The 26,815-nt window shown below is 39.8% G+C and overlaps 1 protein-coding gene across 1 annotated transcript in view; it reads left to right on the top strand.

The window, feature by feature from the left end:
• The first annotated feature begins 395 nt into the window (after window positions 1–395).
• EIF4E (eukaryotic translation initiation factor 4E) overlaps window positions 396–26,815 on the top strand; it is a 39,442-nt gene continuing 13,022 nt past the window's right edge. The window contains exons 1-4 of the mRNA XM_030564414.1: window positions 396–490; window positions 13,856–13,962; window positions 20,446–20,541; window positions 26,281–26,344. Coding sequence (XP_030420274.1) covers window positions 473–490; window positions 13,856–13,962; window positions 20,446–20,541; window positions 26,281–26,344 — 285 coding nt within the window. The 5' untranslated portion in view covers window positions 396–472. The remainder of the gene's footprint in view (window positions 491–13,855; window positions 13,963–20,445; window positions 20,542–26,280; window positions 26,345–26,815) is intronic.

The raw sequence follows: 26,815 nt of genomic DNA, 5'->3' as shown, positions 1-26,815 counted from the left end.
GCAGGGCGGCGGGTTGCATCATGCATTGTGAGTGCAGACATCCCCACCTGACAGGGGGCAGTGTCAGGCCAGATAGCACCGCAGTGCCTAACAGGGATGCCGACAGAAGAGTCTTCCCAGCTCCTGCAGTGACTGGGTCTGGCCGCGAGGGGGGGGGGATCCGTTCCCCTCAGACACAGCCTGGCACGCCCTGTCTGCCTCCCCCTCTGCCACGTGACTGTCTCTCTCCTGTGAGAGGAAGGCAGGAAGGGAGAGGGGCACCGGCCTCCTCCACTCTCATTCCACACCCCAGCGACTACAGTTCCCAGAAGGCACCGCTCTCTCACCTTTCCCCGCCTTGCGCAGGCGCCGAGCCCTTTCAAACGGCCGTGAGCCTCACGTGACCCGCTGATAGCCAATCGGGTTTGAATCTGATTTTTTATCCGCCCCCTCCCCTCCCCGCAGCGCTTGTGTGCGATCAGATCGATCTAAGATGGCGACTGTGGAACCGGTGAGTGTTTCATTCCCTCTTGCTCGCGCCCTGATCCCCGCTCCCCTGAGCCCGGTCAGAGAAGGAGGCGGTGGGGAAGGAGGAAGCGCTCCCCAAGGGAGGGGCGATCCCCGCTGGGGCGGGACGGGGTGAGAGTGGATCGGTAAAGCTTTGAGTAGCGCACGCGCGTGGAGGAGGACGCGCCGGCCTGTGTAGGGGGGAGGGGATGGGTGGATTCCGAGCCCGTGAGTTAGGCGCGTGGTGGGGATTGTGCCGTCACCACTTGGGGCCCGCCCGGCGCGAGGCCTGGAAAGTGGGGGGAGGGGGCAACGGACGCGAGGGGCGGTGCGTGCGTGAGGTGGGAGGGAAGAGGGGGAAGCTGGCGCGTGATGAAGAGGGGGCGCACGCGGCCTGGGCTTGGGGCGGAGGGGTTGCTGTGCTGGGGCCAGACACCGGGTGGCTGCGGTTCCTATTGTGTCAGCAGTTGCACGGTGCGTGCGGGTGAGGCCCGGCGCGTCTCCCACGTGTGCTTCCGCCCCGACTGACACAGGGGAAACGGAGAGACCCCCGTGCGCGCGCGCTTGGCCGCCGCTCCCCGCTGGGCGCCCACCCCGCTGTCTCCCGGCGGGGTCGTGATGCGCCCGGACAGGACCGGGAGCTTCTGGCGCCCTCCTTGCGAGTGACCTTGGCGACCCTCTGCCGGGCTGCGCTCTCGCAGCGCCGGAAGGTGACCCACGAAAGAGCCTAGTGCCACTATGACTGTGGCCAGCCGGACTAGCCGCTGGCGGCGGAGAGGGCGGTACTGTCTGGGCAAACGTCCGTGTTGCTGACCACACTGATGCGGCCAGGTAGGAAATACATTTCCTGGCCACTGAGGGGCTAACGGGCTCCCTACCTCTTCCATCGATTTCTCTGTCTCTACGAAACTGCTCTGACGTCTGGGCAGTTTAGCCCTGGATTGACAGCATGGCAGCCTGCATTCAAAGTCGGGTAGAGAGAGAGTGCTGAGCCATCCGCCGCCCTGAGGTTACTCTTGTAAAGTGATCACTGGTCCCTTTGGGGTTTGAAGCATCCAAACTTAAAATGGCTTGTTCCCTGACAAACCCTGGCAGGTACGTTTCACTTACCAAGCTGTTGCCACATTACTGGGGTGAATTCACTACTCCTGTGACATCCTGTGACTTTGCACATATTTACTAAATATTTTTGATGTCCTTGTTTCAATTTTAAGTAGCAGAACTCTAGAGAATATTATTTCTTAGATATTCTTTCAGCCTGCCTTTTCTTTATTTCTGTGTGCCACCTCCAGCCATTCTCCATGATTCATGTGATGCCATCTTTGATATACATGCTGATGTATCTCAGAGGATGGTCATCTGCAAGATTGAGTATTAGGGTCTGGAAAAGAAGGTGAGGAAGAGGTAAATAAGTCTCTTTTGAGAGTTGTGATTTATTCTATTAAATATTGAAAATATAATTTGAAAGTTACTAAATTTTACTTTTTATCTCTTAAAAATCAAATAAATTTTTTTTAAGTACGAAAATCAGTTTACTGTCTCATTTGACCTAGTTGTAAATAAACTGATTTTCATACAGAAACAGAAATACTACTGTGTAAAACAATTCGCTGAAGTTTTCTTACTGTTTTATGGTGAAGTAAATGTAGCTGAAAACATTGTAGACATCCATTTCCAATTAATGGCTCTCTGCAAAGACACATTACTTTAAATATAAGCAAAAGATGAGTGAATTTAATGTTTGTAAAAAGTGTCTAACAGCCCTAGAAAACAATGTCATTGACTTATCCAAAGAACAGAAACAGACTAAGCAGCAACAGCATCAGTTTCCCCTTGTTGTTCACACAGTTTCATCATGACTTGAGTTTGGGGGGAACCATTTCTAGGGTCAGAGGATCAGTGTCTCCGTCTTCATTCACTTTTTTGTGAGGGCCACGAAGATCACTAATTGCTGCGATGTGGGCAGCTGTCCGCTAGTGACTGAACTGATACTAAAAGCATGCTTTCCTAAAGGAGCCAGATAGCTATCAAATGGTAACGACTCTTGGTTACAACTGAACTTAAAGGTAATTTAAAATTAAAGGTTCCATGCCTCCTCATAAGTCTCCTGCCTATCCTCAAATTTTTTTTTCTATTTTCCAAGCCTGACCAGCATATTTCTGAACATAATACATAAAGTTTATAAAATGACTAGTGACACTTGTATGTAGTTGTGTTTGTAGCCGTGTTGGTCCAAGGATATTAAGAGACAAGTAGATGAGATAATACCTTTTATTGGACCAACTTCTGTTGGTGAGAGAGAAGCTTTCAAGCTCTTCTTCAGGTCTGTGCCCACGTAAGCTCTGTGTAAGCTCGAAAGTTTGTCTCACCAACACAAGTTGGCTCCTGAAAGATATTACTTCACCCACCTTGACTTTCTAGGGTGATAATTGGCTATTTGTACAGAATTAAAATACTATTTACTGTTGTACAGTTCAAAAAAAGAGGGAAAACCTCTTGTTGAGATTTCAAAATCTGGGACTACAGGCATATAAATCCTTCGTTTTTCTGTAGTTCCTGTATCTCCCTTTCCAGTGCAACACAGAAGCATTTTATGGTGCTCGCAGTACCACCTTACTTTCTCTGAGTGTCTTCTGCAGTTGAGGCAGGGAAGGTCTTATGAGATGGGAAGGGTGTTAAAGGAAAATAGAATCAAAGTTAAAGCAATTGTTGCTATTTTGTTTTTAAAAAAATTCTGTGTACCCCTCTCTTCAGGTTGAAAGCATTTGAGGTACAATGCAAAACGTTAAAGCGTATTCGTGGAAACATCTGTTACCAATGCAAGTATAATTCTACAAAATAACATCTGTAATGTTAGTGTTAGAACAACTAATTCCCAAAACATTTTTGTTTATACATTTCAAATGTCCAGAAACTCACTTTTCAGTACAGATCTTCCCCCCCTCCCCACTTCTTTTCCATGTTTGCTGTTGAAAAGGGAAGAAAAAGAAGAAAATAAAGGTGTTAAGAAGCAAGTTTTTCCACACAAGTTTAATTTAGGCCTCTTCTTGTTTAAAAATTATCAGCCAGTTCTAGTAGACATTAAAACACAAATACTTGATTGATGTAGATTTCTCTGAAAAGATTTAAAGAGCTTAATACAATGCTTAAAATGCTTTTCTTGCTAACTGTAAAGACAATTTCAAAGCTGCATGCATCTGTGCAACGTACATTTTGTACTGAAACTAAGTATATTTACTTTTGAGTTGTGCACTTGTACATTTTATTTTAGGATTTGTCAACATATAAATTTGTATTCATTTTACAAGCATTGTAAGTTCATAGAGTTGTACTAAAGATTCAAACCCTAGCATATGTACTTCGTTTCATACTGATGTGGGCGATTTCTCATTTACCTTGCTGCTCTTGCTCCAAAGTCCATTGAATTTAGTGGTAACTTAAATATCAAACCAGGACAATATATTGCATCTCGTGAAATGTAGAAATACTGTTTTGGTATGTTCCTCAAGAAAATTTAGTCCTGTTTGAGAACTTACAGTTAAATTGCATCTATAAGAAAAATATGGGTCCATCAAACCTATGTACTTTTGATCATCTTATATGGATCTGAAGCCTGGGTATTGCTTAACTAGGATATCAGGACGCTGAAGGCACTTCATATGCATTGCCAGCAGCTACTATTGGGCATAAGAAAGTTTGGTTTGGTTTTTTTAATCAGTGATAGGGGATGTGTTATTGACAATTGACTTCAAGAAGATTGAAGTCCTTTTTTGTCACCTCTGGCTGGCTCTTTATGGTCATATAGCCTGCCTCGGGGACAAAGTCTGAAGATCGGATTTAAGGTCAGCAGGGATCATTGCCTGGCCATGGACTGCCGGCAGCCATGTGGTCATCTGCCGTTAACCTGTCTACATCAGATCAGTAATAACCCTGTTGCACTTTTAGTCACCTGGAATACAGTATAATGTGGTCATGGACATTCAGCTCTGCGGACGCGCACTGTATCTGAATGTTCTTTTTAATAAGAAAAGAACTGTTTGTACAAAACACTAAAGAAAAGGAAAAAGTCCCAGTGTTAATGCTTTGGCATTATTTCAGGGATTTCAACAACAACCTACAGAAAATAACTTTAAAAATAAAATTCTGCCATGCTAAACCTATGAATGGTTTGGATAAATAAGACAAGAAGGTAACTTATGTAACCTTGTACCCTTCCATCTCCCAAATTGCAAGTAGGTTTCGGTGTGGGATTTTGCTTTTATCATTTTGTTCTTATTCAGTGCACTTAAATATTTGTATTTTCTTAACACTTGCATTTGTATAGTTAACTAATTCCACATTCAAAAGATCCTATCTTGAGCTGAAACTGTGTGTCTTAGCTGAAACTTTCATATCTGTTCTTCCATTTTTAATTTGGCTAGTTGCTATGAGTTAGCTTTGGTAAGGATCCCTGGAATAGGCTTCCAAGAGAGGTGGGGGAATTCCTGTCATTTGAGGCTTTTAAAAACAGTTTGGACAAATATCTGCTAGGGGTGGTTTAGGTTTTTGTCCTACTTCAGCACAGCGAGGTGGACTTGATGACTTTTTGAGGTTCCTTCCAGCCCTATACTTCTGATTCTATATATAATTAAACACTAGTGTGTAGGATCTTGGCCCTTGCTAAAGGAAATCGCAGACCTTGTAATGATTTACTTAAATTAAAAAATATGCAGCTGAACTATGGCTTGGAGTTTAAGTTAGTGTGTATGCTGATATCAAAACAGCTTCTAATTTAAGGATACATTTAAAGCTTTTTTGTAATTTTTACACTCCTTTTATTCTATGGAATAAAATTAAACAGCAAAAAAAGCCTTGACTTTTGTTCTTAAACCTGAACTGCTTTAGGACAGAAATTGGCCTTAATCTCTCTGTGACTAGGAATTTCTAGTGTCATTGTGATCAGTGATGTGCTGTTGGGAGATTCCCACAGTATTCAGTCATAGTGTGATGAATTAGGTCAGTGGTTCTCAACCAGGAGTTTACACAGATTTTCCGGGGGTACGTCAACTCATCTAGATATTTACCTAGATAAAATGCACTAGCAAAGTCAGTACATACTAAAATTTCATACAGGCAATGACTTTGTTCTGTATACTATACCCTGAAATGTAAGTACAATATTTATTTTCCGGTTGATTTATTTTATAATTATATGGTGAAAATGAGAAAGTAAGCAATTTTTCAGTAATAATCTGGTGTGACGCTTTTTTTTTTTTGTCTGATTTTTGTAAGCAGGTAGTTTAAGTGAAATGGAACTTGGGAGTACACAAGACAAATCAGATGCCTGAAATGGGTATAGTAGTGTGGAAAGGTTGAGCGCCACTGAATTAAGCAGTTTTGTTCATTATATTTTGCTTAAATATATTGCTGGTATTTACCAACTAGGAATCAGTCTTAAGTGCAGTTGTTTAATAATGGAGATACTGTAGTTTTAAAAGAGTTTAAGAACGTAAGAACGGCCAGATTGGGTCAGACTAGAGGTCCATCTAGCCCAGTATTCTGTCTTCCAACAATGGCCAATGCCAGGTATCCCAGAGGGAATGAACAGAATAGGTAATCATCATATGATCCATCCCTTGTTGCCCATTCCCAGCTTCTGGCAAACAAAGGCTATGGATACCATCCCTGCCTATCCTAGCAAATAGCGTTTGATGGACCTATCCTCCATGAACTTACCTAGTTCTTTTTTGAACCCTGTTAAACCCATCATAAGCTCACTTTAAAAATAAAAATTAAAAAATTCAATGCTAACTTTCTGAAAAAGTTTAGTCAGAAACATACCTATCATAGTTATCTTTTATATCAGAGGAAAAGTTCTAGTCCATTTTAGATAATCACCCAAGTGGTTTGAGTTAGTTATAGAATCTTGAAAAGAATTGAGATGTTTTTAATGTTAAGTTTTCTAAAGAGTTTTGTAAAGGGGTGTCCCAGACAGCATGGTCTAAATATCCATTAATCCTCAGTGAGAAGCAGTGTGTAGGACCACTTATCTATGTTGGGTTTTAACAGCACTTTACATGGTATGTAAGTGCTACTGTAAACACTGAGTGCAAAACTTCAGAGTTATTAGATTAAAAAAATAGGAACTTCTGCAGAGCTTCATGAAGATCTCTGTAAACATCATAAGCTCTAGGAGAGATATAGTGAAAATTGTAAGAAATTGAGGTGTTTGTAGAGAGGATTACATTGTGAGAAATCACCTTGCTTTCATGCCCTAGCTATTTTAAGGTTTTCTACTTAACATTTAAACAAAAACTTCTTTATTTCTGAATCACTTTCTCTCTTGGAAAGGAAAAAACTTCTAAATTGAGGGTTTTTTTCATTTCTTGAAACTTTCAGCGTTTTATACATATTAATACAGAAGTTTGTTTTAGAAATTCAAAATGTGCATTATTCATCTCTTGTCACATCCTAGTGCATAGGACTATTTGTTTTTAAGTTTGAGTTTCTGCCTTTGGAGATGCTTGGTAAGAACTTGAAGTTCCATATGGTCTCTGCACACTTGATAAAGTTCCTTAGGTCTTGCAGTGTTTAAAAGCCGTTAAATAGTCCTGATTCCAAGGCACTTACAAATGACTGCAGTCTTAGATTTTAAATAGTATGTACAGTGCAAAATTACACAAAAGCACAGGAGGTAGATTTAAAAAAAATTAATATTTGAACAATTTTTTGTATCACGTCTTTTATGTATAAATCACAGAGCTTGTTTTTGTTCATAACTTTAAACTAATAACATGTTAGTTAATAAACAGTGTGCTAACTTCATTTTCGTGTGGTGAAAATGTAGCATCAACTTTCATTTATCAGTTCTATTTAAATATTTCAGTGTCATGATAGAAAAACTTTATTTTCCCGACCTTACTTGAATTAAACAGATAATTGTGCGGCTTAGATGTAGCATGAATGAACTGGATGACAAGGACTATCCTGTACTTTAACTATAGTACTGTCTTCCTTGGAAGTCCTAAATTTTCTGATGATGATGTTGGCTCAGGTGTTGGCTTAATTTTGAAATATGATATATATTCATGATTAGAATCAATTTGAAAATTCCTGTTTCAAGAGCCTTGCTTTTTGCTTTAAGTTTAATGTTGTAATTGTTCTCGGTAACTTTAGATTTGTGAGTCAACAAAGAAGAGATTTAGCACATGGATGAAATTTTTGGGTATTGGCTGGAATGTTACATTATCTAATTGTTTAAATTATTAAAGCTAGCAATTAATCTAATTATTGAATTTACATCCATTTGGAAATTCACCAGAATTTCACAACACAAAATACTATTATGTTGGCAATGGCTTGAATCTCTAATATCTAAAGTGAAGCCCTGCGTAGTCCTGGTCCTCCAACTCATGAGATTTCCAGCAAACACCAGTGGCAATGTTGGTACTAGTAAACAAGATAATTTGGAACCCTCTTACGTATTGACTATTGAAGAAACTTACCTTATCCCCATATGCAGATTCCATGTTCCAGTATTAAAGGCACCAGCACATCATATGCTGGCACGTCTCGTGTAAGCAGGAAGTTTGGTATCACAGGGCAACCACTTTGTGCAACTAGAAACATCCACAAAGGTATTAACTTTAAAACAATTCTAAATACTTTGTAACATGCATCTTTTAGCCCTAGGAAGATTTCAACTCCAATATTGGAAAAAGTGCTGCGCACTTTCAGGTAGACATAATCCCTTTTTAAAAAAGCTGTTATAACTGTTGCTGGATGGAAGCCAACAATAGTTGGTTTCTTAACTTGAGGAAAATGTGTTAATCTTCATTTAGGTGCTTTATTTATTCCTGGAAGGTATACTAAAGGCCTTCTTTCTGTTCACGCACTTCCTTGCTACATAACCTCTTGTAACGTCTCATTTGGGCTTCAGGTAATGTGTCATATTCCTGTTGTTACTGCTAGTTGCTTTCCTAAGATCTTTGGTTTAAGAAAATGTATATGGTTAGGATAACAATTCCCTTATACACATAGTTCAGTAGCTTCAAGTCACTTCCTCTTTTCTTCCTAGAGCTTGATTAATTGCACAGATTTTCTTGATTTTCAATTTTTGGGCGTATCACGGTTAAACTACTAGACTATCCAATTAATTTAAACATTTTAATAAAATTTTTCCTGTGATGGTATTAGTTCAAGCTTTAGTGTCCAAACGAATAGCTGCGGAAAGTTGCTGAATGATCATATAATATAATTAGATCAGAATCAGCAATTCTAGTGAACAGCTAGCTTTAAAATAGAATAATTCCATTTCTGAAAGTTCTGATCCTTTCATTTTAAAGGATTCTAACACTGTGAACACAACAGCCTAAAATATAGGTTGTGTTTCTTGTCTGCCAGTCTTGGTGTTTTGCTTTGGTTTTTTTCTCCCAGGAAGAAGGCCCCAAGAAGTAACTAAAATGGAAACTTAAATATGTTGCATTGTCTGCTTAGTCGGGACTCACCTATACTTAAAAATCTAGTACTGACAGCTGTTCTAATCCAATGAATATGTAGCTGAATCTTGGTTCTTTCAACCTCAGCATAGTGCCTTTTGCTGTGCATGGGTTTAAGTGAATTCTTTATATTGAGAGTTTTTTTTTAATTTTATTTATTTTTGAGCTAAGTAGTTTTTAACTGTACTTTTTGGGAGTTAGCAATTGTGACTCTTGCAAACTATGTTACAAATCTCGTTGTTTGTTTTCTTCCCATTTTGTTATAGTAAAAGCTTTTGCTGATGTCCATGTTCTAATATGCATCTCATTACATTGGAAGCTACTCAGCAGCTGTTCCCTGGGTCAGAGGGCTGTGTGGGCAACGTAGCTGTAGGTTTTGCAAGTGATGGTAGCAGCTCTGATGAAGATGATTGAATCCAGTAGACAAAGCCTGTTTTAATCAGATGCTGTACACTTAACTAGAAAATCCACTTAATGTGGGAAATTCCTAGGCCACCTGTTTATTCCCAGAGATGTGTAATAGGGATTGTAATTATGGCCTCTTGGGATAAAAGTTGCAGTTGAATATCCAGTGGATTTCTCTCTCCTGCTATGGAGCTCTTAATTGCCAGAGTGTGGTCCCTGCAAATCTTTGTGACATCTGTACTATGAAGAATAGTAGACGCAGAAGAAATTCCCAAGACACAGAATCCTGTTACCATGTATATATATTTGATATCTTTTTAAAACTGTGAATGGGATCTTTCTGCCAAGTTTTCCAGGTGATGTCGATATCTGATTTTCTGTTCAGAAACTGTAATATATGTAGTGAGTACATTGAGCTGTCTACTACAGTGCATATAAGAGTAACAGGGTTGACCCTACAAAGGCTTCCAATTTAGCAGATAACCAGATTTGGATTTACTATGCTACCCTATCTGTGTATATCTGGAAAAAAATCTAACAAAACTAGAGAAGGCAGACCTTTAAAAGCAAGCTTGTACCTACCTGTTCGTCCTAAAACAAATTCAGGGTTGAGAAATGCATTTAGTAAATGATAACAGTAAAATCTTAAGAAAATCTCATTTTAAATGATATTTTAGAAACTACTATTGCTAATGGTAATTTTACTAATGAAATATTTTAGGGTTCTAGCAATATGGGGATTAGAAGAGTTTATACTAATCAATAACTGGCTTTAACAATCCAGCTGAAAGCTTTAAGCAAGTTTTACTAATTGGATTGATACACTGCACATTTGATTAATAATGATAAATGCTTCACTGTGTAAACATTCAGTCTGATGGTCTGGGCAAGGTTGAATGTGAAAAATCAACAGAAACTGTAACAAGTAGCATTAACAAGCAAAAACTAAAATTTTGTTTTACCACTAAGTAGCTCACTCTATTTTGCTCAACTTGATAGCATTTGTACTGAGCATAAACTGCTCTAGTTGAGAGTTAAACTTCTGTGTACCCGAAACTTATCCTCAACTCTGCTTTGAAGCACAAAACTCTGCTTTCAGTTTAATGGACTAGGTTAACTTTTGCAAGTGATAGCATACACAGCAGTGTTTAGATCTGTTATCTTATATTGCATAACTATCTCATAACTTGATTAGTTTTTGAGGGAGTCATGTCATCCTGTGCCAAAAGGATCATAGTTGGCTATGGCAGGGTCTTTGAAGTGAGTGAATCATTAGGACACTTGTGAATGACATCTTGAAAATGAACTTTTTAAAATGTTCACGTAAGTTACTTGGTATCAGAATTGCTCTAACTAGAAGTATTTAATTTGATAGGCGGTTGGGTGGAGTGCGATGTCTTCTATTCAGTTTTGATCCATACATGTGGTATCCATAAATACAATAAGCAAGTAAAAGATTTCTAGCACATGCATACCTAATATATTTTTCTAAAGCTGTTTTAAAACTTGCACTTTCTAGTTATCACTTTCCTTTTCCATTCCTAGTTAGTCTTATATTCATCTTTCTAGCCTAGGTTGCACTGGACAATTAGAAAAATAGGTGACTAGTCTAGTGGGTTAAAAAAAAATTAGATGATATTCTTTAGCTATTTAAAGAGCTGACTACTTAGTGGATCTGAGTAGGTTGCTCAATAGAAATAGCTACAGGAAAAAGCAAGTTTCCCATTTGTACAATAAGTATTAAAACTTATTGAAATATTAAAACTTAATGAAGACTTCATAAGTGTTTGCAGAATTCTGGGTGGTCATAATTTATTTGTGTTTAATGAAACCAGTGAAGTACTGTGAACAAAACAAGCATTATTTCAAAATATGACTATTTCCCCTGACCCCCACTTCTAGGTGATAGAAAAGATTTTGCTGCTAAAGTATAAAACCTAAGACTATATCAGGTTGAGAGGATATTTATTTTTTTTAAGCTCGTCTACTGTGTGTATTTGACAGCATTTGTGTGTTGGCCATTTCACTGATTTTTTTTTTTTTCCCCTTCCCCACTCTGGGGGGTCTTTCAGGTGGCTTCAGGAGGAAGAGTTCAATTTTAAAAAAAAATTAAATGTGATTGGTAAACTACAAAATGATCAGGGGGATAACGGGGGGAGATGGGAAGTAGCAGGGTGCAGTTCCTGAAACTACTAACACTTGAATTTTGACTGATTTAATGGAGTGCCCTTTTTTAAAAGAAATTGTCATGTGAACCAAATCTGGCAACAGATTATAAAATAGAATACTAGTACTTTTGGTTATTGTAGTGAAGTCTATTAGTATATGAATAATTTCTTAGTAAAATATTTCCACAATTAAGACAGGAGACTGTGCTGTCTGTATTTGAATCAGCAGTGAAGTCCTAAATATTAGTGCCTCAACAGTGGTTTTCTGTGTAATCCATGTTATTAGAAGAGCATTCTAGGTAAAATATGGTACTAACATAATCTCATACTTTTAAAAAAATCATAAAATGCTGCCACTTCATCTTCATGTTTATCCCTTCAGGTCCACTCCACTTCTTCTCAGTGTTCCAATAGCTCAGAAGCTGCTGGGACTGTGAATAACCTTGAGAGGTGGGAAATCCATGTTCAAATCACTTCCCTTCAGGTGGGGTGGTGGGATTGAACCAACCTGTCTCTCATCCTGAGTGAGTACCCTAACCACTGGGCTAAAAATTATAATGGAGGCTGCTGCCTCCTCCTCCACCCTCCAGCTGTTTTGTATGAAATGTGCTTTGAGAACGCATACGGGGGTCTATCCCCACAGGCAAGTTGGCAGTGGAATGGAACACCTACTTTCACATGCTTTGAGGGTTTGTACTGCGGCTTATGCATTGTGTACATACCCAGAGACAGAAATTTAGGATCATAGGAGACTTTTACAGTGAAAATTTAGGCACCTAGGGATTATAGGTGCCTTCAGGGTTACACTTAGCAGGGATTTTGAGGCTCTCGGTAGTGCATAACTCCTACTTCAGGTGCTGAAGTCCTTTTGACTTGTCATGGCTTAACTTAATCTACTTCTGCACTGCTTCTCTTTGATCAAGACCATAAAGTCTAAAACTTTACCTAGTTTTTAAATCCTTTTTTGTGCCACTGGATTTAGGAGTGTCTGGAATATTTTTACATTTGGGTAGGTTTTGTTTTCTGTGTGGAGTGTAACTAAGTGCTAATTATTGTGCAGAATCAGCTGTACACAGCTTTGTTTGCCTTAAATGTAGAATGAGCTGTCTTTCATCCCCTGTCTCGTGAATGTTACAGCAAGGATTGCAAATTGGAGTGGGATGGAGAGATGGCAGTAGCAGCTCTAAATGCTTTATTATACTTTCTAAAGTTCTGAGGGAATGACTTTAATAGCCACAATGTCATGTTTGAAATTGTAGAATTAAATGACAAATAAGCTTGAAGAGCAACACACATCCTGAATTTTCTTCTCTACTCATGTTTTTTTCCATATTCTATTTTAAATCTAATAAATTCAGTGTATATTTGAGGTCTGTAGCACTTTCTCTAAAGCAAGTGTAGGATGATATTTTGAATCAAGGTGTATTGTAGTAGCGGGTCTTAATGGGTAACTTAAACTCATTAAGAAAGGTAAACTTCAAATCTGAGAATTACTTTTAGTTAACACTACACTGCCATTTAGGGCACATATTTCAGCTCATACTTGCTTACGTTGGGAGTACAAGCATTGGAAATTACCCTGTTTTGAAGTTCAACACTTGTAGTGTTTAGTACTGGCTGCAGTAGTTTTGGAGTCAAGTATCTCTCAAACCCTTAGGGCTAGAAAGAAGTTATGCAAATACATTGAAAGGCTGGCAATCTTTCTAGGGATTGGTAAAAGCAGCAAAGAATTCTGTGGCACCGTATAGACTAACAGATGTTTTGGAGCATGAGCTTTCATGGGTGACTACCCATTTCGTCAGACTAACACGGCTACCCTTCTGATACTTTCCAGGGATTGTTCATTAGATTCCAGACCTTTAAAATCAAATCATTCTAATTATCATCTTCCACCTCGCAATTCTGACATTTAATGACTGCCTCCTCAGGAAACACTGATTATGGAAGTCAGTGTTGTATGCTAATGGTTCTAAAACTAAAGTGCACAGCAGACTTTTGTGCCTTCTGGTACTTGGTAAAATAAGCTGTATAAACCACATTGAAATAAAAGTGGAGCTGGGGAAAGCCAAACAGCAAGCAAAATTACATGAATTTTCGTAGTACAATATCTTGTGACCTGTTAGAGTTTATGAGCATGTTGCATAGATGAGCACACATACTTGCAGGGCCATATATGTTTTTATGCTGTGATCCTGGACTGCTAATCAGAAAAAAGGTAGGGGAAGCTAATTCTCTGAAATAAACTTAAGAGGGTGGTAGCTAAGTGTTTTCAGAATACAGTTGAAGACACACGTTAATAATTTTGCTTTCTTTATACAGGAAACCACTCCCAATCCTCAGACTTCAGAAGAAGAGAAAACTGAAACAGCACCAACTCAGGAGGTTGCCAGCCCTGAACAGTACATTAAGCATCCACTACAAAACAGGTGAGCCATGTTGTTCTGTCAGCAGGCTTTGTGATTCTACAAGTAAATACGCCACCTCAAAATTCTCATAGTTGCTATTTTGTCAATTAATTATTGTGTTTTATAGAGAAGATTTGTTTTTTCATGTTTTCTTCATAAACTTTCAGCCTATTCTAACACACTTTTTCAGTGACCCTCATGAAGAAATAAACACCCAATTGTACTGGTTCTGAGTTCATCTTCTATTGTAATTAAAACTATTAATAATAGTGATAGAGTAGCTGAGATCTCTTCCCTCTGTATATTTTCTTATTGCAGCCAAGATGCTCTGAAGGTGGTGAGGAGAGGCAAAGTTCGTTCTATCAGTCAGGAGTAGGTGAACCTTCACGTGTATCAGACATCCAAAAGTGGCTGAGATCAAAAATTGAGCCCCTATCAAGCAGGGTCCAGAAATGTACTTTGATAGAAACCATAATGTACTGTTCGATCCCAGCAACTAAGTGCTACGGATTTGGGCATCACATGTGATGTTAGCCCTAGATGTCATTAAGGAGTCATACACCCTCATCTTTCACGTATTTTTCTTAGTTTTATGGTTGTAGTACACTGATGGAAGCAGTAGTGGTAGACCAACTGAGCAGCTGTTTTCATCAAGGTTGGACAACAAGTTGGTAAAACTCTACTGGCTAGTCTGTATTAGTGTTTCCTCTTTGCTATTACCAGTGGCAATGCAATGCTGCAAAATTCTAAGAAAAATGTAGTACAGAACTACAACATTAAGTGAAGAGTTAATGTTTCTGAAAAATGCAACTTTAAATGAAACTATGTTAAGCGAATCCAATTTCCTCCTAAGAATTAATGTAAATGGAGTGAAGGGGGGTAGGTTCCAGGGAATTTTTTTTTGCCGGACAAAAGGCATTCTATACATTTTAAACAAGCAATTTAATACTACACTGGGGGGAGTCGTGTGCATGTGCTGTCTGTTTACAAACATATTGTACATACAGTACAGTGCTTTAGTTGGGAGGTGCCCCTGCCTTACCCTACACAGGCACAGCCCACTGGCACTGGAGATGAGGCAGACAAGGAGGCTGAAGGTGGTGTAGGCTAGGAGAAGCACATTGTGCAGCAGCGGCAGCTTCCCCTCCTCTGTTAGCACCGGGGTGGGGGAAGGAGGCGCTCAACCCTCAGCCTGCCCACTCCCCCCTTCTCCAAGCTCCCATCCTTGACCTGTCTCTTCTCCCCCCCCCCACCTCCTCCCCCTTTACTTCCCACGCTCCAGCCTCACTCCTCCCCCCTCCCTCCACTCCCTTCTAAACTCAGCAAGCCTCGCCAGCAGGAGGCAGGGGAGGGAGAGAGAGAGGGGAGGCACGATGAGTTCTCGCTCCTACACCCTCCCTCTTGCCTGGGGCAATCAGCTGGCTTGTGATGTTTAGGAGGCAGGGGGGAGGAGGGAGGACTTGGCATGCAGGCTCCCCCTCCCTGCTTCCCATCTGCCTCCTGCCCAGGGCAGTCAGCTGACTCGCAGTGTTCAGGAGGGACCGGGAGCCTGCTTGCTGAGTCCTTCTTCTTCCCTCCTTCCCCCAGAAAGGCGCAAACCAGTTGATTGGTGGGGGAAGGGGCGTAGGGAGGCTTCCAGCTGTGGAGAAAGCAGGCAGCCAAACAACATAAGAGTGGAGTATTGCACAGCTTTAGATGAGCATGTTCCCTAATTGATCAGCAATGTAACAACGAAACAACATCAACTGGGACGACTTAAAGTGAGGAGTTACTATATAGGTGTTTTCTTCGGCTAAATTTCTCAAGCACTGTGAGCAACAATTACAATGCTGTTTGTAGTTGTGAATATTGTTTTAAAATATTTAATAAGACCACTTATGAAAATGTTAGTTTTGAGTAAAATATTCTGAGCCTAGGATATCAATTCAGGGAATTGATTTAAATCATAATTTTTTTAGTCAACTTTTCCATGTGTACTACAGTTATTTTTAAGAAGTGCATTCTCATTGGTTGATATAACCATTAAAACATGTTGATTTACAAATAAACAGAGCATTTACACTAAATTTGGTGTATCTTTTTGCTACATTGGAGGGTATACTAAAACTATATACATATATTTAAGCAATTGTATAGCTTAAAATTTGCAGATTCTTATTATACATTTTACTGTTAGAAAATGGTGAATGACCTATTTTACTGGATAAGTAACTTTTTGCTCTTGATTTGTCTCAAGCTGCATTAGGATGGTAATTGGAATTTAGAGAAACACAAAACATACTTTTTTCTCTTTTTTTTTTTTTTTTTTTTAGAAAACATGAAATGTTTTGGATACATACATTTGTATTATCAGAACATCTTTCATATTTACAACTAAATGATTTATTAATAGACTAGAGGGGTTAACTGTAGACAGTGAATTAAACTGATTATTTCAGATCAGCCTGGGAAATTTTTCAAATATGCAGAAGTGAAAATGACTAGAGTTTGTTAGTTAGGCTGTTCTTCAAACATTTAGAACTGGTAGATCTAATCTCCCTCCTCATTTGTATTTGTGGACTATAAGAGAGACAAGTGTTCATGCTTTTTCAATTCCCACTTAGTTTCTGGACTTTGAATGAATTAGCTCAAATGAAGAAAATACTCCTGTGCTTGCAGAAGAGGTTACTATTGTCAAACTCTGGTTCCCAGGATTTAGCTAATGACTTTCTCCAGTTCAGTTGTGACCTTCTTCATACTTTTATTGATGATGGTTTACTGCTTGAATGGTTCACAGTTGGCGTGATTGATTGGGTGATTATTAGATGCCCACATCACGGCAGCACCATCTTTAGCAGTTAAGCATCTACCCCGGTTCATTGGATTGAGAATATTGGCAAGAAAATGTTTAGAGTAAGTGCTTTATCCATCTACTTCTTTACTGCCTGAAGTTTAACTTTGTGGTAAGTATTTCTTTCTTCAGTGTTGCTTGAAGTTCTTCGCAGATTTCAGCAGCATCAGCAATGCAGCAGCAATCTTTCCACTGTTTGTCCCAGGGTATGGAAATAGCTTTCAGTAAATTCAGCATAGATTCTACATTTCTTCCTAGTCTGATGTTGACTACTTTAGCTGTGATAGTTCCATCTGTTTTGTCACGATTTTCTTCACAAATTATAAGAATAGGCCAATTCTTAATATAGTCCAGAACATTCAACAACTGGCTTCTATCATACATCTTGGGGGAGAATTGGTTTGGCTCCTCCTGCTCTCTGCAGTGCAGCTAAATTGAAGTGGTTGTCACGGTTTACAGGATTGGTGCTATATGCCCAGCTTTGGAACATCCTCTTGGAGGAACCCCTTCTATGTTCCCAACCCCCAAGGAGTTGGTCTCCCCTTCATGATAGGCTGCATGGCCTCACCCTCTCCTTAGATTGAATCTCTGGGGCTGCAGCACTCCTGATTCAAACTAGGATCTCTGCTCAGGCAGTCTAATTGAGATAGACTCCTGGTTAGAGACTGGTACACTCTTCAGGGACTATTGGACTTCACTCAGTATTTACAAAGACACTCAAAAAACATTTTCAAAATAGTAAGGTTCATTAGTCAATTGGAACATAGCATTGGAAGTCCTTAGGTTAGCATAGAGAAATAAAGGTTAAAGCATAGACATTCTGGTCAGCTCAGAGCAGTTCACCAGCCAAGCTGTAGAGAACTCAATTTTTCAGGTTCTGTCTCCCCCTGACCATAGTCAGTTCCCAGGTGAGAACCCACTCTTATTCCCCTGCCTCAATTCTTGGTCCTTTCTTCTTGTGATTGGGGTCTCTCCTCAGCTTCCCTGCTGAGAGGTGGGGAAATCCTCTCCCTTTCTGGCTCTTCGGTTGCTCCATGTCAGTGTCCTGGTAATTGGGCTTTCCAATGTCTTTTTCAGTTGATATGGATCAGCATAGGCCAGTCCTTTTTAATGAATCCTTCATTTTGCTCATACAAGCAGCACACACAAACCTGTCTTTTAGTCTGCCCTGAGACACACATAGGATTCATAAAAATAATCTCTCAAAAATTCCCACTTTGTCACACTTATTACCCAAATATTTTGCAATTTCAACATTTTGCTTTATTCCTGGAGTTGTATTTAAGTCTTTGGCTAAAAGATGCATCAGATGAGCACTGCACCCCTATAAGTTTCAAATTCCCTTCAATATTTTCTTCTAAATTTCTTATCTTTGCTACATTTGCAGCATTTTCTGTGACATAGCTACATGCGTCAAGCTTTAATTTTTGTTCAGTTTGTTACAGCTTTTATTGCTATTTTTAAGTATTACTGCGTATGGGTATATCCTGATGTATCAGTTGGTTCTCTGAAATAGACAACTCCAACTTCTGTTGACAGAGACAGACTCTCTCTACTTGATCCTTGTGTACATTGTTCCACCAATCAAGACTCAGTTAACGAATTTCCTATCAATGCTTTTTGCACACTGTTCAATTTCCTCCTCAAACCTTGTATCCAGCAATGTCTGTTCTGCTAGGTGGAATGTAGCCTGGTCATAATGATTTAACCATGTAAATAAAATTTGTGTTCTGGACAAGACAAGAGGGAGAATGTGTTGCATAAATGAACCATGTAATTTGTTCATCTATGAAGTTTTGCTGGAATTGGCTGTCCTGATTATGAACTCATCCATGGTTTTACTGGATGCTGAACTTCTTCTTTTTTTGATCCAGGTAATTTACTATCTGGCGTAGATTTAGCTGCAGCACTGCTGGTGGTAGCAGCATATGGCATGAAGTGGTATATGTTGCAGATAGACATTCACAGCCCCTTATGTCTAAGTTGGGCACTGAAACAAAATGGTAAAGAAGTCACTCTTTCAGTGCACTGCTTTGAAAAAATGAGGTTGTAAATGAAATTCCTCTTATTGCAGCTGTTTGTACCACTGTTTAAATTATATAATTCATTCTAAACCCAGTTTTATAGGAAGACTAATTAACAAACTATAAGGATTATCTAAATCTATTTAAACCCATATCTCTAGTCATATTTTTGTTAAAATTTTAATGTTAAAATTCATAAATGTACTTTTAAACCAGAAGTCTTCATCTGCACTGTTTATCCTGAGCAATAAAAAAAATTTAGTAGTCCAGTAGAAACTGTAAAAATGTAATTGATAAATACTCTCACAACAAACGTACCAATTATATTTTGAATACAAACATTTTGAAATTCATAAGTAATCTACCCAAAACACAAATTTGACAATCTAAATTGTTATTTCCTAGCATAGTAAGACATGCTAGGAAGTCCATAAGGATGGTGCAGAAATAAGTTTGCTAGCCAGTTGATTCAGATTTTTCAGACATCTCCACATCCTGGTCAAAGTCATTGCCTTCTGAGGACATTTTTCATGCTTGTCTGATAACCGGGCACTGCCTCTCTTTGTTGCACTTTTTACATGTGGCACATGTTTTCTTGAATTTCTTGAAAATATTCCCGAATACGGACTCTTTTGTGACTTGTAGCCATGGCAGTTTTTTTCCTGCAGTTTCTGGGTGTTGAAATCAACACTAGAGGCTGCACTCTGAAGAGTGTTATCTCTTCTTCCCAGCGTGTCCTGCTTAGACACCAGTGTTGCTCCTTCCTGGTTGTGAGATAGCTCTACTCTGAGTGCAGTGTTGAAATTTCATGTTAGTGTGCCTTTAAATTTTAATCTGAGCAAAGAATGAAAATTTAAGTAAAATAATATAAGGCAAATATTTACAGATTACCTTTAAGATTTCTCATTAAAGCTTGTTGTTATCAATAAGCTTAAATGTCAGCTTCATTTTTTAATCTCCAATCATTACAATATGATGGAAGTGCTTCTTGGCATGTGTGCTGAGACGAAATCATTTTTTCCTCTAATCTTTCATCAGAATCTATTTGAAAGAGATGCCTAGGTGAAGGAGACAAAGGACTCTAATCACATAGAGAAGAGGTTCCCAAACTATATCTGACCTTCATATTCTATCACTTCATGGCAGTTTTAAAAGAAAGGTGGTATGTGAACCTTTAAAGTTTGGGAACCACTGACATAGCATGCTCCTAACATGACCAGTCAGCAGTCTTTCGCAGATTACAGCCAAGAGTCCACTTTGATGTACAAGGCTGCAGTTTACCTATAAGCACAACTAAAACCTTTTGTGAGGCTCAAGCAAATGGTCATTCGGTCATGAATGTAACACTGATCACTTATATAAAACTTTTCAAAAAGGATTTTAAATAGCTGCACATAAATGTTTGGTTAGGCCTACTAACACTTCTCTATGTTGAGACTCAGAGGCTGTCACTTTCCCAAGATCCAGAATTGGATTTCAAGGCTGTTTCTCTTCCGAATTTCTTCTGCCACCTAGGAACTGGTACTGAGTTTCATTCTGTTACCTCAGTGGCAGTCTCATATCTTCTCTGTACTTGTTATCCAATAAGTGTACTCAAATCTCTTCAGTTCTGACTTATTTATAATGTACAGTACATCATTTTATCTTTAGGTGGGCACTCTGGTTCTTCAAAAATGACAAAAGCAAAACCTGGCAAGCAAACCTTCGTCTGATCTCGAAGTTTGATACTGTTGAAGATTTTTGGGCGTAAGTAAAGCTTTTAATCCACATACTAATCCTGTGGAATATTGGGGAAGTAGTTTGACATTCCTCTCTGTATTAGCAAAAAGGTACTTATTAGCTACTAACTAAATGTTAGTTTCTGGAGTGTAAATTGGAATTTGTCTCAACTGTTTGGGGTGGACGTCTTAATCTTCAGAATGAGAAGTTTTTTCAAAAAACCAAACTTGTATATAAACTATTGCTTGATTTTTTTAAATTTTTTTTTGTGGTTTAAATCCATCATATTTTACTGCTTGCATGGATGGGATGAAATTGTAATTGTATTGATAATAAAGAGATTGTTCTGCGTTGCAGTCTGATATTGCAATGTATATAGGTCTGAAGGTTCAAATATTGGCCTTATTACATGTAGACTAGATTTTAGACTAGATTTTTGAGGGTCATAAACAGAAGCCTGAACTCTGCTTTTGGTGAAATAATTTAATGTGCACAATATCCTGTACCTGAAAAGTTTGGCCAGAAATTATTAGTGACTTTTGGTGCCCAACTTGAGGAACCTTAGAGGGGCCTGTTTTTCAGAGGTCAGGTGCTTGCTTGTTTTCTGAAAAACAGGCCCCCTTTAAGGTGCCTCAGGTTAGCCATCCAAAAATCACTAGTCACTTCTGAATCTCTTGACCTTGTTATGCACATTTTGAGAACACCTTACCTGTTTATCAAGCAGAGTAATGAGAAATAACTAAGCAGGTTGTATGTACAGTATTCTCAGAGGCTTGGGGTATTGGTGAATTGAAGCTATATTAAAGCTCCTTATTTGTATAACAGATAGATACTGGGCAGAGTACCATACATCTCAATGATACTGGGGAAACCAGACATTTGGAAACCAACTAAAACCTCCCCACTGCGCCAGATTTCACCTCCCTTGTGAAATTGTCTTGGCTGTCCAAGGATATAGATTCTGTCACATGATTGGTACTATGAATACCATAGGAATTAAGTGAAACAGGAAATTTCAGAGAATTTCAGAAGAGGGTAGAAGGGAAAATAATTTCTGTATTGAATACCCCCAAAGTCTGTTAGTAGCTGGGCTGCAACAGCAGCACCTGAACCATAGGCATGAGCTCTTTAACGATTTTGGTTCCTGTGGGTTGCTTTTACTGAAATTAAAGGGGCTGTCTTTTAAATGTCTTGCATGTTGTGATGTAAATTGGGAAAATGGAGGAAGGGAGTATGTGTTTTTGAGGGTGGGATGTGGTTGACAGAGGGAAAACATATTGGTGCTTAACCTTTTTGAAACACCGACTCTCCACCTTCTGAGTAGCAAGGTCACTTTTGTTGGATTCTGCCCTCTGGATGTGAGAGCTGGGAAAACTGGAAAGTGGTAACGTGAGGTGGAAAAGGTGTTCTTTATGTTGGTGTGGGACACTCATGGGAATAATAAGTGGAAATAATAGTTACTTGGATGCTAGAGGGATTGTGTTATTATGTGATTGTTGGACAGGAGAGTTTTTGTGTGGATAGTGTGGGAAAAATCAGTGTGTGCGAATGGCCTACTCTGGAGTTTGTTCAGGCAATCAGTTTTGGCAGTTGCATCATAGGATGGTTTTCAAGTTGAGTGAACATGCTTGGAACCTGGAGATCTTGGATGAGGTGTATGGGTCAGTTGTGTGAGCTTTGGCTTCTCCGCACTGTTGTGATGGGCAGGGAAAGACAACGATCTCACTGGTCTTGCCATTTCTGGGGAAGCAGTTTTTGGCAGATATAAACCTTGTCCTGACTCATGCTGTTAATGTGTGGTTGTATGCTAATAAAGTTGATCATGGATGGGTTTGGGCATGCATGTTACCAAGACGTAATGCATTCTGTTGGTTGTATGAACTAGCAGAATATTTACTAACCCAGATGACTCCAGTCAGGAGTTGGCTACAGCATCAGTTGCAGCAGGGGTGGGCAAACTTTTTGGCCTGAGGGCCTCATCAGGTTTTGTAAATTATATGGAGGGGCCAGTTAGGGGAGGGAGGGGGTCATGGCCCAGCCCCAACCTCCTATCTGCCCTCCCCTGGGACTCCTACCCCATCTAACCCCCCCATCTTCCCTGATTGCCCCTCTGGGACCCCTACTCCATCCACACACCGCTGCCCCATTCAACCCCTAAACTCATTCCTGATGGCCCACCCAGGACCCCTGCCCCATCCAACATCCCCTTCTGCGTGTCCACGGAACTGCTGCCTCTCGCTGCCCCATCCAACCTCGCCTCCTTCCTGACTGCCCCCTGGGACTCCTGCCCCCATTCAACCCCCTGTTCCCCCCCAACCCCTATTCACACCCCTGCCCCTTTACCACCACCCCGAACTCCCCTGCCCTCTGTCCAAACCCCATCCTCATCGCTCTTTCTAAGCAAGCACCTTTTATTAAGATAAAAGCATTACAGAGAAAACATGTTCAAAACAATAAAAATTCTTCAGGTGCTTGTTCATGTCAGTTCCATTGTAGGGGTGTGTGCTTGCCACATGCACCAGTGCTGGAGGTTTTTCCCTCCGTGATATCCGTTGGGGACCAGCTGTGCTGCCCTTTTGAGTGGCGCACACATGCACCAGTATACAGGGCACCTCTGGCTCCTCTCCCTCAGTTCCTTCTTACCACCAGTGACAGTGCTGGAATGTTTCCTTGCCTCTGCAAGCTTACCTATCTCAACTCTGCCCAGTTGTGAATCTCTTGTGTATATAGTTCTTAAAGTTTATATAGTTTTAGTTCCCTTAGTGCATAAGATAGTAATAGCTAGTCCCCTACGGGATTTAGCCTAGGAATGAGGCCCTGATCCCTGGGCTTCAAGCCTTGTTACTGCTGCAAAAAGCCCTACACCAGTCAGTGATCCCCATCAAAACTGTCTGAAGTGCTTGGGGGAAACCCATGTGAGTGACAAGTGTCACATTTTTAAGAGTTTCAAGCTGCAAACCAAAAAGGAGCGAGACATTTGAGTTAGAGCGCTCCTTATGGAGTCAACCCTTGGAGCCAGCCACATCGGACTCCGCTCCAAGCATTGCAACCTCTTGGTATGCTGCGGACTCAGGGGTTATGGTCACGGGAGGAGCTCGTGCTACCTATAAACGTCAGGGAGCTTAGAGCTATCCATCTGGCTTGCGCAGTGTTCCTTCCCCGCCTGTCCAGCTGGGTGGTGCAGGTGTTGACTGACAAAATGGCCTCCATGTTCTATGTCAATTTGCAAGGGGGAGCTCATTTGTCGGCTCTGTCCCAGGAAGCCCTTCGTCTGTGGGACTTCTGCATCCAGCATGTAATTCACCTGGAAGCCTTGCATCTCCTTGGTGTCTGGAACAAGCTAGGAGGTGGGCAAGATGCTCTTTCAGAAGTGAGGAGCTCCCCAAATGAACCTGTTCACCACCAGACAGAACAGAAAGTGTCATCGGTTCTGCTCTCTGCAAGGCCTTGGCAAAGGCTCGCTTTCTGATGCTTTTCTCCTGTCTTGGTCAGGAGACCTAATGTATCAGGATTTGATTTAAATTACTAGTCAGGAAGACTTGATTTTAATCATGGATTTGTACATAAAAGTGCATTCTTATTGGTTGTTATGACCTTAATACATATTCTTCACAACTCAGAGAGATACAGGTTTCATTTTTAGAAGGTACACACTATACATCTTTAAAGTGATTTATTTTGAAAACTTTTCAGATTAGTTTTACAGCTATATCAGAAAATGAATGATTGTTTGGTTATTTCATTTACCAAAGGTAATTGAAACAGACAGTTCACCTCCCAAAGACTTCATAAATATCTCCAATTCATAGGTTAATCATTAATATGTGAAGGATTTTCTTGCCATGCTGTATTGGGAGAACATCACCCAGACAGACATTTAAATTGTTTTATTTAACTAAAACAACGTTTTATGTATTCTGGATCTTTTTCTTCAACAGCAAACATAATATTTTAACAAAACAAGCATATGAATTTTTTAATTTAAACATTCAAGTTTTTTAAAATCGGGTTTTTTTTGTTAACATTGTTTTTAATTAAAATAGTTAAATGAAACATGGTCTGTAACATGGTCTTCGGTATACACGTTCACAACGCATTATGGTATCACTCAGCAGGCCAGAGATGACGCTGGTTTTGGCAGAGCTGTGTTGCAATCAACATGTCCATGAACTCCTACCTGCCTCCGGAGGTATTGCTTGGGAATCACCTACAATGGAATGGACATGAGCAATCACTTGAAGAAAAAATGGTTACTAACCTTTCATAACTGTTCTTCGAGATATATTGCTCATGTCCATTCCATGACCCACCCTCCTTCCCCTCTGTTGGAGTTCTGGCAAGAAGGAACCGAGGGAGAGAAGTGCCAGTGGTGCCCCTTATACCAGCACATATGCGCACCACTCCAGATGGCGCCAGAGTTAGTCCCCTGTGTATACCACAGATTGAAAACTTGGGGCACCGGTGCATGTTGCGAGTGTACCCACCTATTACAGAATGGACATGAGCAACACCGCTCAAAGAACAACAGTTACAAGAGGTTACTAGCCAGTTTTTCATACATGCATGCTAAAAGCTGACTAGAGGTCACCCATCTATCTTATGGGGCCCTAGTAAGCCAAAGTCTTTCAAACCCTTCTGCAAGGATTGGGGTCCCCATTGGACAGAAGATTCTGTCCATTTCCTGGATCAGAAAAAGGACCTTGTGTCCATTAAGTTCATCCTTCTATACCAAAAGCCCTTTCTTTGTCTCCTAGTCTCTGGAAAACCCAGCTTGAATCAGTATATGCCCAACCACTCCAGGGTATGGTACTTGTCTAGAGTGATTTGCCTGAAACACCTCCCCCCCCCCCACTCTTTTTAGTTCCTATAGGAGCTGTGGTAACTCTCCACCATGGAGTAAATCAGTCATATATAAACTATTTATGATCCCCAAAGATATTGCACGTGATTGCAATATTTGTTACAACAGCATCCTTTCCTCCTCACACTCCTCCAATTTTGTGCATTAAGCCCCTTGCCACCCCATTTTCAAAATTTGTGTTTTCCTGTGCATTGCTTGGTGGTGAGCACTTCATTTTGGCTCAGTATACACTTCACTTCTGAGTCTTGCACACTTGTCTCTTTTTCATCCTTATTTGGTTGTCAGATATTCTGCCTACATGTCTCCACCCTTGGAGTAATGTAATAGATGTTCATGAGGTAGAATATGACTCTTAAAACACATCTGGATAGAACAGCCACAGAATCCTAAGCCTTTATCTTTATACTGCAATATACAAAACAAATGAATTTTATTCAGTGGGTGTCCTGAACGTTAATGTGATAAACTTGTATGAAATATTAACTCAGGTTTGCTTAAGTCAAGACTTGGGTTTAGGTGGTGAAAATGGCAATATTTTTTAAAAATGATAGTTGGTAGCATGGATCCCAGTGAGAGGATGTAAACCAGTTTCTGTCCTGTTTCACAGAACTCAGTACTTTTAAAAGAGCTAAATAAGTAACATCTCTACTAAAAACTGGTTTGACATCAGAATATAAATTGATATGCATTTTTATATTGGGTTCTATACAGCTGAAGTTGGGGTAGCTTCAGAAAGAAATTTTAATAACTTGTTCAGTTTGATTTAAGCATGTTTTGTCAGTCAAACTCTGAGCTGTATGGATTCAGCTTTCTTAAGCCTTTCAAGAACAATATTGTACCTTCAGAAGCTGCTGAACTTTTTTAATGTATTTCTTATAATTGTGTTTTTCTTTGTCTTCAAATAGTTTATACAACCATATCCAACTCTCTAGTAATTTAATGCCTGGCTGTGACTACTCACTTTTTAAGGTATGCCCAGTAAGCTTTTTAAAATTATTAATGTAAGTCATAATCTTATATAACTGTTTTCTTGAATAAGTAAAGACACCATGATCAAAATTTTTAAAGTGACTAGTGATATTGGGAGCCCAGCTGGTGGAGATGTGTTAAAGGGGCCTGACTTTCAGAAAGTGCCGAGCACCTGCTCTCTGAAAATCAGGTTCTTTTAAAATGACTGAAGTTGGACACTCAAAATCACTAGTTGCTTTGAAAATTCAGTCCCATGACCCTACTGATGCATTGGTTTTCATCACACTGTATCTTATTTGTGCCTGCATTGTAAGAATTTTACAAGATATGAGCCCAAGTACTTGATATGATCAAGTTTCAAAGTTTTTAATAGTGCAAAAGATCTTCCATTCATTACTTTATATAAATGTGATTTTTGGGGCTGCAACAAAGGGGGTCACATGGCTGTTTAACTAGTACTTTATACATAAT

The sequence above is a fragment of the Gopherus evgoodei genome, chromosome 5 (assembly GCF_007399415.2).
Source record: "Gopherus evgoodei ecotype Sinaloan lineage chromosome 5, rGopEvg1_v1.p, whole genome shotgun sequence".
Lineage (NCBI taxonomy): Eukaryota > Metazoa > Chordata > Testudines > Testudinidae > Gopherus > Gopherus evgoodei.
The sequence above is the reverse complement of the archived record's forward strand: the minus strand, read 5'-3'. Positions and strand labels throughout refer to the sequence as shown.